General features: G+C 34.8%; 1 protein-coding gene across 1 annotated transcript in view; it reads right to left on the bottom strand.

The window, feature by feature from the left end:
• The window catches only part of SLC26A7 (solute carrier family 26 member 7), a 74,992-nt gene that overhangs the window by 6,762 nt on the left and 55,679 nt on the right, over positions 1-12,551 (bottom strand). Inside the window, exons 11-14 of the mRNA XM_067292292.1 lie at positions 9,937-10,043; positions 7,553-7,619; positions 2,570-2,686; positions 662-710 (exon numbers count right to left, since the gene is read on the bottom strand). Coding sequence (XP_067148393.1) covers positions 662-710; positions 2,570-2,686; positions 7,553-7,619; positions 9,937-10,043 — 340 coding nt within the window. The remainder of the gene's footprint in view (positions 1-661; positions 711-2,569; positions 2,687-7,552; positions 7,620-9,936; positions 10,044-12,551) is intronic.

The raw sequence follows: 12,551 nt of genomic DNA, 5'->3' as shown, positions 1-12,551 counted from the left end.
TCCAACTTAATCCTTAATTAAAAGCAAACCTCTAGGTTTTTTTTCTCTATTCTATACAGTATTGGCATACTGTACTGTATTGGTGACCATGGTGCCACTGATAGTTCAGTTGACATTTTGTAAGTTTCTCCTCATAAATGGCTTCAAAGACCATAAAGATTTAACATGGGTCTAATCCTTTCCTATTCTTAGTTTTCATACTAATATCCAAGTCCTACTGTGAGCTCAAAACAAGAGCAGAGCTTAGCAAAGCAGTGTATTAGGCCTCTGGCTGCAGACCAGTCAAGGCATAACACTGGAAGTGACTCCCTCCACTATGTGCATATATCAGTAAACATACAGTGATTCATGCGAAATAAGCAGGGACTCCTGGAGAAAAGGTATCTTCATTGATTCCCACTTTGGAAAACTTAGAAAGGAAGTCAAGAACAGAACAAAAATAAAGATGAACTGCTTCCCACTCTTGGAAGGAGACCTTTTAGGCCAAGACTAAGGCAGTTTGACACTGTTTAGTGCTTATACTTCACTTAATGTGTGGATTAACTGAAAATATTAATTTCCAGACAATTTGAGTTCACCTAGAAATAAATGGAAAACTGGAACCATTTTGCACGCTTACCTCCATCTTGTTTTTAATACAATTTATAAATAATAAACTCACCACGACAACTCACATTGGAAAATGAACAGAGCAATGTGTTCTGCTCACACTGAAATAAAAGCAACAACCAATTAACATACCAAGGAAAACGAATCCAATGTGTAATAACCAGAGAAAATCAATGCAATACATAAGAATTCTGTTTCTCAACATCAAAGTTAACTCCTTCTCTACAAACTCAGCCTTCTATGCAACAGCCTTTTGGATATATTCTATTTGCTGCGTAAGTCTTCCAGCATTCTCATAAAGTTACATCAAATTGATACCTCATTTTTTTTAGATGACTTAACTTCTATGATGTTTGGATCCACTAGAAAGCACATTATGAACATAACACTTTGGGGGCAGGGGAGCATTAAGCAGAAGTGGTTAAAGCATGGGAAAGAGGTTCTTGAAAAAATAAATTCAAGCAAGTAATTTCATAAGATTAACATTTGATTTATTTTCTTTTTGCTGCAATCTCATCTAACACACTAAAATTTTAGTGAGAATGCTTTTGACATGTAAATTTATTAAAGAATTACTTTTATCTGGAGAAAAATTTTTAATAATGATTTCAGTATGAAATTAACTAAGCTTTCCATAAAAATAGCAGTTAAAAATCAGAAATACAGGACAGAAACAAAAATCCAAAGTGCATTTTTTTCATTCACTCCCACTGTTCTACAAAAAGGCCATTATTCCACAAAACAAGAGTATATGTACTGTATTTAAGCCAGCTTTACTGTCAAGTACCTTCCAGAAGAGACAAAGGATAACATCTCCCTCCTTGGTAACTTATAATTTAACTTATTAAATTAACTTATTAATTACACTTATCAAATTAATTCATAAATTAATTCCAACAAATACTAAGCAATTTCTTTCTGTTTGGGGGTATGTTATCATACTAATCCAAATATCAGTTACCCTCAACAGAACAAAGAAAAATAAGCATCACAATTTCTGAGTTAAATTCCCAAGCGATAAGGAGGAGACACCCACCCAAGCCTGGGCAGCACAGCTCTTTGGCAAGAGACAGAGAGGTGGTGGGCAGATATTGATGATGCATGCTATCTTAACAACCTGTCTAGGAAATGACTGTGGTTTTATCAACTCAGTCTACCACATTGGATAAAATTGCTTCCAGTAAGCCTTGCATAGTATTGGAATGTCTTTACTGTAATGAAAGAAAACTAATAAGAATTTTTCCCCTTTAGGGAAAGTTATGGGAAGTTGCTGTAGTTATGTGCAGATAAACTTGAAAAGTACTATACTTACAGTGACATCCCCCAAAACCAAATTATATACAATTTTATACTGTTTATTTGCCAGAAGAAATCAATACAATCAGTGTAGAAAATGAAAAAGTAATATTGCTTTAGAAGAAAACTTTAGTCAATTTTACACATTAATAACTTCTTACTATCGGAACCATTTACAGTTAGAATCAGAAATTATCTCCAGAATAATCTCTAGCACAACCCCTCACATTTTATTCTACTGGAATTGTAACTACTCGCTGTCCCAGCACAACCCCCACATTTTATACAACTAGAATTGTAACTACTCACTGTCTTTTTAAAATCACCTTATATTATTAGCAGAGGTTATGTCAGGTCTGCCAGAAATTTTAAAGAGCTTTGGGTCAGCACTTTAATGTCTTTTATAGAATCACATATAGAAAGATATTAGAGAGACACTTTTCAAGTAATAATATGAAAAACAAAATATATCAAATCTGATTAAGATTAGGATTAACATTATTATATTGTAATTTAATCATTTGTGGTATTACCTGTTTTTATTGGTTTCAATATCTGATTACATTCTCTAAGAAAAGCAAGGAAAGCAATCATGATCTTCAACACTGTCATCATGATTACTGATGCGTGTAGCACATCCTACCTTGTTTACATCTTCATATGCCTGGGTGCTTGTACTATCCTTCTGGATTATTTTTATCAAGTCAGCATGAAATTTCCTGGCATTCAGAAAGACTAATGGGTTGTTGACTGAAATTATCTTTACCTGTTTTAATGATTCCTGTGGGATGAAATAAACAAAAGGCTGAGAAGATTATCTTGGTTTTGGAGACTAAAAACCAACATAATTTCCTAAAAAGTCCTAAAAATTTCTGTAAATCAATGTAAGAATTTTGGGCTGTGAGATTAATTTAACAGATAACCGTCTTGACCAGTTTTCACACAAGACTTAAGTCAAGGAGGAAATATAAGTAAGCTATAGGGAAAATTATCCTTAATTCAAGTTAGCACAAAAGCAAAATCATATTCATCACAATATATCATATTAAGAACTATTATCTGGCAAATAATAGAAGCATTACTTCAGCTGGTATGGTCCCCAGGCACAGGCAAGACCAGGTTTATAGAGAAAGGAAATATCTTTTATTAAACAAACTTGTGTATTGGAAAAAGTAGATAAGTTTTGGGGAAATACACTACAGGTGGTTTGGGGAACACTCATAATGTGCATCTCAGTCGTCTGAAGATGGCTTTAATACAACAAGGTCATTTCTGCAGGGAAATGGAAAAAGCTACCAGAACAAAGAGACTTTGGTACTGAAGGAAATTCCCACTGATCCTGCCTGCCCTGGTCTCACACTGACCTGTTCTGGAATCGAAGCAAAAAATCATTTCACAGTGACAGCCTGCAGTAGAAGCTCCTGCCTTAAGGGAAATCCTCCTGGATCCTCTCTTACCTCACCAAAACCTTCAGCAAAAGTAAAATCCTGATGGTCCAACTTGTACAAAATGGACATAGACCAAACCTGAATGATAGATGTAAGGCTTTGCTAACATATTTCTGTAACCAGCACAATAAATAATCCACAGAAGAACCATCAGCAACCTTGGATGCTACATTTGCACTTCCTGGAATATATTTCATTCAATTCACCTAATATCTGTGTAGTTCACTACACAGACTTTACACACCAGAATGAATTCTGAAGGACAACTGATAAAGGTCAGAAATACACAGTTACGAGTAGGCAGCATTTCCCACAAAGCAAGCACTTTTTCTCTCATGCTCAAGGCAAATCTACAAAACACTTTCAAAAACCAAGAAAATTAATATGTACAACTATGGTGTATATTAGAAATCACAAGTTCAGTTGAAAAACTGGTTTTGTAAACTTTAGAATTATTCTAATTCTACCAACCTCTCCACTTTCCATAGGTGATAAATCAATTGTCTCTCTTTTCATTAGGAAAGAATCACATTCTCACTTTTCCCCAACAAACTTTCCATCTATGTCACATATCAACTATTTGTTCTCTCTTATGGTCTGAGACAGACCCAATTCAACATGGAGCAACTGCTCTCAACTGCTTTGATGTCTGTTGCTTCTATTTTGATGAAAAATTTGTTGGCTGCTAAAGTCTTCTACTTTTTTACAGTTATGCTACTCCACCTAATAATACATACTACATGTACTTATAATGTTCTTTATCTATATTATGATAAATAACTGTATTAAACTTTTATGCATCTAATGCTGTAAGATAGGAATAAGCAAGATAATTTGGCCTATAAAAGTTTCTAGTGTTCTCAGCAGCATTTTCTACCTGACAGACATGCAACATGCAATTGCAGACATGCAATAAAGAGGCATAATAACAAAACTAAGAAGCTCCTGTTGCCAACAATTCAATAGCATTAATTTGCTTCAGGCAAATCCTTTATGGATTCTGAGGACGTCTCAATTACATATGAAAATTTGGAAAATTCTACTTTCAGGTAAGAGAAAAAAGGATCCCTGAATGCACAACATGAACATTGCACAGTGACAACTCTCACTGCTTATTTCCATATGCAAAACACAGTATCAAAGAACATCAGTTTCAACAGTCTCATGTAAAAATTGCCCACTTTTGAAAAAGGAAAACAGAGTAAGAGACACCATTCAACTACTTTTAATGGAGAAATACTCACATACAGCTAACAACGTCTCAGTATGTCAGCAAAGTATCATGAGAGCCTAGTCCCTACAAGTACTCCAAAAGGTTTACAATCCACAGAAGTGTTTTATATAATAAGATATCTTATCACCAAGTATAAAAAAGGGTCTGGATAAAGAAAATGTGCATCAGCTACTGAAAAAAGTTTTTGATTTATGCAAGCAAGTATAAGAACTACTTGTGACAAACTAGTAACAGAAAGTAAAAAGCAAAAATTCACAAGAGAATAGAGGCCCAAAAGCCTTTATTCATCCTAACAAAATCCAGAGATGGATAAAGCTACTTAACAAGCTCATACTCAAACACAAGAAGTAAGTGGAGCTGACACAGAGAAAATTTTTCAAGTAGTTCAAGAAAAGTATGGGATTGTGCTGAAGATACACAGCTTTCCCACAGACCTTCAAGCAAAACAGGAATGGAAATCTTCACCACAAACCACACAAACTACCTCCTTATTGTAGACTACTATTCAGACTTCTGGGAACCAGACGATCCCTCGGACACCACCGCAGCAACCATTACACAGACTAATGAAACATCTCAAACATCCAAAACCTTGGCAATGAACCCCAGATTATGTATAGTGATTTTGCGCAATTTACCTATGAATGTGATTATGGTAAATATCCCATCACCAACATACCTCGGTCAGTCAAGTGGCAAAGTCTAACTCTCAATTAAAATGGCTAAAATTATGTGAATGAAAGCTCTAAAACAAGGAAAAAACAGAAGGCAATGAATGCTTGAATGGAGAGGCACTCCCGCAGACTCCTTTAGAAACAACGCTCAACACTGCTTGATGTTGAGACAAGCAGGCACTTTGGTGACATACCAGAAATGGCAAAGTGAAAGAAGAAAACTAAGAAAAAGGAAGACAGACATGCAAAGGCCAAAGCCTATGATGAGCAGCAAGCTAATAGTCTTCCAAAAATACAAGCTGTAAACCTTGAAAGGCTCAAATCATTAGTCCAGATCAAGCAGATGGAAGGCTTGGGTATAATCTCTTTTCTGGGAGGGGCAAGGAAAGCTGTGCCAAACTTGCAGTTATTCCTGGCTCTAGTTCAGTTCTAGCGCCTTTCTTAAAGCATTTCCAAACTTTATCTAGACTGTTCTGAGGAAAATGAGCTCCTTTTGATGTATCCTTGCAAAGGAAGAAATAAAATTATTTCAAGTGGCCGACTCGCTGTGCCACTTAGGAGGACACTGACAACTGCCCTGTGCACACTACACAGCATTATCTACACATCAGTACGAATACCATTAAGTGAATGTCTGTGATGCAATGTGTTTCACATAAGTTTCTAAGTATTCTCTTGACTTTTTCCACATTAAAGTGTCTCTTTTCCTATTGATGAAATAATCCCCATAAATCCACAGACCTTAATGGCAGGGTAAATCATTAAACTTACATATTTTCATTTTTAAATGTCCTGTTGTCTATGTCTGAGCTGTTATTTACCAAGGGAACTTGGATCACTCTAACATTCATATATTTACTGCTAAATTACTGCTGCAATCCAGTGACTCTAAATTAAATTAAAGGCATTTTTCTAAATCTTAAAAATATTTTCCTTCTTTGTTTTGTGTAATAAGCTCTTGAGCAACTGGCTTTCCTAACAAAATGTTATTCCCCCCACTCACTGTCTGCAGACACTAGTTTTTTATTACTTGGCGACTGGCATTAATCTTAATGATTAAGGAAAAAAAGCAGAAGAGAATTTAGCTTTAAAGATGCATATGGATTTGTACAAATATTTTACAAACTGATATGAAAACATGCTAACCAAATTTTGGGTTACGCATCTTTGACAAAGTTAGTCCAACTTTTTTTTAAGAATAACAAGTGATATAGTAATTGACTACTTTGTTGGGCCAGGCTCAGCAATAGTGTTTTTAATTCACATTTTAGAGTCCTCTCCACCCTCATGCACCTTTTACATTGCAGAATTTTTCAGCGTGCCATAACAGTAAACCCTCCTGAGCCAAGTTCAGATTTTGAGCCTAAGATAGCTCTCTTTGAAAACGTTTGTCAGAAAAAATAAGTTCTTCAGAAGGGAGCTTCTTAATAGTGAGGTAATAACTGCTGAGTATGCTGCTCACTGGTATACAGGATGCTTGGTAAGTATTTGAAATGGAAAGCAGACATAGTAGGAACTGCCACCGCAGAGAAGGCAGGGTGTCTAGTGACTGGGACTCTGTACTGAAAAGACACATAGTTGTCCTTCCCTCCTGGCTGCTGACCTACCATTTGATTTTGGAGGAAGGAGTTCATCCCTCTGGGTCATTACCTTTCTCTTCTTATCACAGACCAGACCACAAGAAAATTGGTGATAATTGTAATGAAAATAAACAAAACAGTCTTAAAACTCTGACTGGTAGGTTAAAGTTTGTACAAAGGCCAAATGTAGAAACCCTAATCATCAGGAAAGAGACTTGCATCCATTTTCCGTGTGCGAGTACCTTTATCTGAGCACATGGTGGTGAGAAGGTGCGTGAGGTGGTCCGCCACAACTTTGTGCTGCTGTCGGAGCCACACAATCTCAAAAGGGAAGGACATCTGATAGGAATATAGAGACAGCTATTGGCTGTGTAATGACCCTTGCTGGCAGGAGATTTTCCTAGACTGACTGGATTTAGGAAACCCCTTTTGTAAAAAGCAATTCCAAATAGAAAAGTAATAAATAAACTGAGACAGACAGAGGTAAGAGGACTCGCCTAACTTCACTTTGCAGACCAGCAGCAGGACCAGGAAAACACTCCAATTTCCTGAGTCCCAGACTAGTTCTCTATTTGCTATTTCACATTAGCTTTAAATTTGAAGTGGTAATTTCTCAAAAATGTTCCTTTAAGGCACTGATTATAAGCCTGTAACAAGCAATAGAAGATAAACAAAACCAAATTAGTACAAAAAAAAGAGAATTAAACTTACACAGTTATCTTCTGTTTTGTATTTATATTCCACCTCTTTCATATTTTTCAAATTCAGTGTCTTTGCTCTGTAATCAATACATGGAGTAAAAGTGTAGGACAAACTGTTAATAGCCTTGAACAGAAACAGGAAGAGATACACCCCAAAATTATAACATAAACATTTAAAGTTGTGACAATACAATCCATATATATTTTTGTGCTTATAAAGCTTACTTTGTATGACAGTGATGCAATAAAAACAGTAAAGGGCATATAGACAGCTACCAAGAAGTAACCTCTCTGCTAATCAGGAAATGTAGTTATAGTATATTACTTTGAAAATATGATATCATTATTTTTTATTTAAATATGAATAATGTAAATGGTAAATAAAATGTTAAATTTAAGTTTCATTATTGCTAGACATCCGGCCAGAGAGGTAGTCTCTAGTCAAGGTAGCTAATACATAACCTACTACTTCAAAAGTAAAGAGATTTAATTAATATTTTTTACCTGTAAAATCAGATTGTAAGAAAGAAAAAAAGATATTGAATAGCTACGGGGCACAAAAACTAAGGATGTTTTGTTTGTAATTAAAATCAATGGATCTCAGTATGACAAAGTAGAACATCACACTAACTGTCAAAGAAGGAGACAACTGAAAAAGCCTAGTCTCTCCTTAGGCTCTCTATGCAATAAATGGAAAGAGAATGTTTCCTTGGAAAGACAGTTCAGTGTAGGACCTTCTGCTTTAAATCACCATGTGTGGTAACCCATTTAACTGCAGAACAAGACTATAAAACTAGCTATCATCTAAGCTATGGGCCTAGAGCTAGACAGTGGAAATACTCCCACAATACAAACATTTGATAGATGCCTCGTTGTACAGGGGACCATTTGCAGATACTGGGGAAGGCTAAACGAGGTTTGCAAAAGTCAGCTCTACTCTCCTGTTTGCATAAATCCATCAATAGCTTCTGTTGTATTTAATACATTCTGATACATAAAATGTACCACGTCCGATGCTCTAGTGTATGAACAGAAGGGCAGTAACCAGCAACTTCGCAACATATCATCTACATTACTTTTCTTGCTTCACTCTCTCAACAGTCATTCCTATGAATATATTTTTTTTCCCATTATTGGGTGGCTTACTGCATTTTCTCTTACTAAATTCAACACCTGCGCACTACAATTTCTAAGGATGTTAGTCCTTTCATCACCTTTAAATTGCACGAACAGTCATGCACAACCTGATTGGAGACCACAGAAATCACTGGAAAGATTCTTATTTACTCTAATTAATGCCCGTTCATACTCAGGTCTCCATTATGTCAGACAAAAGAGGATAATGCTGTTTTGTGGCAAATATCCCTCGCCCTCTGCTGTTGTTGAACCTCAGACGTCCAATCACAGCATGTAAATAACATGAAAATCCAGCTTTCCCTTTACTAGCAGAATTTTCCAAAAGTTTAGTTCGCTGAGTAGCAGGTTGCTAAAAATGCACTAGCTGATTAAAGTAGAAACCATCTACTACAATTTATAATTGTGGTGCAATTTTAAACTATTTAAATGCTGATTCTGCAAATTAATCTGTGAGAATAGAGCCCTGCACAAACTGTCAACACCGTTAACTTTAACAAGCATTGAATCAAGCTGTCTATATTGCAGCTAACTCCAGTGGGATTCAATGTTCATGCAAATAACTGCCCACATGAGGCAAATCATTTGTAGGATGGGTGAGCTCTGGATTAATCTTGTAGTACAAGATGATCACAGACCTCAGATGAAATTTTCTTTACTCACAGACCAAAGTAGCAATTCTAATATATAATGAAAAAGAATATAAGCATTTGTGTTAGCTGCATTTTCTTCATCCTGACTTTTCTAATGAATACATGACATTCATAATGTACTTTTCAGACATGGGAATAGTTATGCAATCATCTTTTATTATGATATTTTAGGAATTAAATTCTCAGCTGGCATGTCCTATACAATGCAGTATCTGGAAGTTTATGATGGAACTTAATCACCAAGGCTTGCCAGATATCCTGCATTTTTTTGAAAGAGCAAACAAAGATCTAATGGAATAAAATTTATATTATTGATCTTACTATTGATCTTATGCCCTCACCTAATGAGTTACAGAGATGTGTAACTACTAACAGAAAACATATAATAACCCCATATAATGAAATGGTTTAGAAGTCCTTAGCCTTCAGCAAATGCAGAGGTGATGTTCCCTTTTCAATTATCTTATCTTGTAATTTTCTGCAACTAAAAGGTGAAGTTTCATTGTTAAATTCAGTGTACTGTATGTCTATACAGAGTGTGAGGCAGTATGGCATAAAGAAGTCATAACCATGCACTATTAGAATATTTCAATAAATTATTTCTCACCTGGGAAAGCGGAAAATCACAATTACTATTGTGCAGACAACTCCATACAACAGTCCCACGTTAGCAGCAAAGCATATTGTAAACACATAGGTACTAACCCATATGCTCTTTAAGGGGGAAAACAAAAAGAGGTGATTAGTTTCGATTTTTGCAGCCGTGTATATTTTACAAGTTGGAAATAAGGATTTTTAAAATGCAGACAGTTTCTCAGCATAAAGAGGTGAACATTAGGATCTAGAACGAGCAAATAAGGAAGACTGAATTAGTGAGTAAAATAATGTCTCTCCACTGGAGAATACATATGGCATGAGACTACAAATCTTAATGCTCATAGAAGTTCATTTCAAAGTTACACAAAAGAGCATATGTAGCTGTGATAACAGTATAATTCAGAGCAAATTTGGATGATTTGTAAAAGCTATATTTGATTTTCCACATTTTCAAATTATTGCCACTGCACATATTTAAAAACTTCTTTTCCTTTTATACAGAGAAGTGTCCTAAAGGTCACATACAGAGAGCTCTTCTCCCACTAATTGTGTAAGTGGGAGTTATAATTTGCAATGAAGTTAATTAAAAGTGGCATTTATCAGTGTACAGAAGACTAAACCAACTCAATAACAATTAGAAATTATTGAGAAATCAATTAGTTCACAATAAAACGTTGGAATTGCAGAATGCTTCCCCATCTCTCAATAACTGATTAATAAAATGTTTTATTCATTTTAACTACAATTTAAAAAATACAAAGAAACATATCTGAAACATACATTACTTTAAAAAAGAATTTAATTTATTAAAAAGTCAAAAGATTTTGACATTTCAGGATTTTTTTCCTCAGTTATTTTCTAAAGAGAAAGGATCACTAGTATTTCCAGACTACAATGCCATGTATGGCATAGACATATGCAGATTTTAAAATTAAAATGAGAAAGGTATGAATGACTTGATTTCCTATGTCAGCCTACTATCAGGAATATTCAGCACATATTTCTTTTCTTGAGGGAACCTTAAGCAAAGACTGCCACCTAATCTTTATATATAAAGTGTAAAAGAAGAATGGAAAGTATTTTAACTTTTATGAATATACTGTTCTCCACAGGTGCCTGTTTCAACAATTACAGTGCTTCTTGTTAATGTTTTCAGAGGAACAGATCACATCATTACAATGGCATAATCAGTGTTAAAATTATCCTTTCTGATCCTTTCAGTTACTTCAGGAAAGCCAGAGACGACAGGATACTTTCAACCCAACTACAGAAATTTTGTTCTAGTAGATTTCAGAATTGTTATTTTATAAATTATAAAAGGTAAGTCATACAGTATTAATTTGTGCTTTCTAGAGGATGGAATGTTATATACGTCTACTGAGAAATCTTTTTCTTCCTCCTCTTTAAAATTCTAAATTACAGCAAAAAATTTTGCGGTCTTTTCAATGGCAGCATCTAATTAAAGAGGTGGTTCATTCTTTAAAACAATGTTCAATTTCCAGTTATATATTAAAAATAAAACAAAAAAATAAAATAGGATCTTATACAAATTATTCTGTGTGCTTTTACAAAGAATACCTGTATGAACAACAAACATTGAGTTCTGATTAATCATTGAAAAATTAATTCTAAGATTTATAAATCATACTCTCTCTCTCTCTCTCTCTCTATATATATATATATATATAAGCATTGCTTATTGCAAAAAAAAGGGCTAACAGAAGCACTACAAGCCTGAAATTCAACCTGGACCAATATTTAGCTCATTCTGTGAAGACTGAACCCTTGACAAAGCCTAAGATCAAGCAAGCTACTTCTACTGCAAAACTGAGCTTCATTACCAGCTTGTTCTTAATATCATATCTAACTAATCACTGCTGCAAGGCCTGCAAAATTCTTCTCAGTCTCAGAAGGAAAAAGAAAGGATGAAAAACCAATACAAAGTCTATATAGGAAGAATCAAAGCCAAAAAAATGTTAAATACTGCTGAGTACTGAGAAAGCTAACTCAGTGCCCCTATAGCAGCCTAGTATCTTGCATCTTTGTTGTAACCAGACAGCCATTGTTGTAGAGGATGAACCAAAACAATTATATTCTCATCTGTCAGTCACCCTTTCTGCAATTTACGTTGGCCTTGAGTCAGCACTTTATTAGATGGGGTAGCATTAACTTGTAGAAAGAAGTTATGTTGATCTGCTAGACATTTTTTTAAATTCATGGGTTGTCAAAAGGTTCAACAAAGAAGTCATAAAAACATCAAAGGCTTCTTTGGCAACTTACTTTAAGATGGATATTATATACACCAAGATAGATAGAATTTAACTACTGCATTCTTCAAGTCTTAGCAATAATGTATTATAGGTACATGTTATTCTCAAAAATTAAAACAAAATCCAGCTTCAAAGTATGCTTGTACTGTATAAATAAAAAGAATTTTAAAGAGAGATAAAGGTAACGAGTAGAAGATATGGATTTATGTTGAACCTTGCATATACCAGAAGGGAATAGAAGCATTTGGAGCATGGAGGTATGGTGACTGTGTATTCATTGCAGCTGTCTCCAAACCTCTGTTTCTGTACCACTTTGAAACCAGATTATAAATTTCCCTTTCCACTGAAAGCTGAA

This window comes from Apteryx mantelli, chromosome 2 (genome assembly GCF_036417845.1).
Source record: "Apteryx mantelli isolate bAptMan1 chromosome 2, bAptMan1.hap1, whole genome shotgun sequence".
Taxonomy (NCBI): Eukaryota; Metazoa; Chordata; class Aves; order Apterygiformes; family Apterygidae; genus Apteryx; species Apteryx mantelli.
The sequence above is the reverse complement of the archived record's forward strand: the minus strand, read 5'-3'. Positions and strand labels throughout refer to the sequence as shown.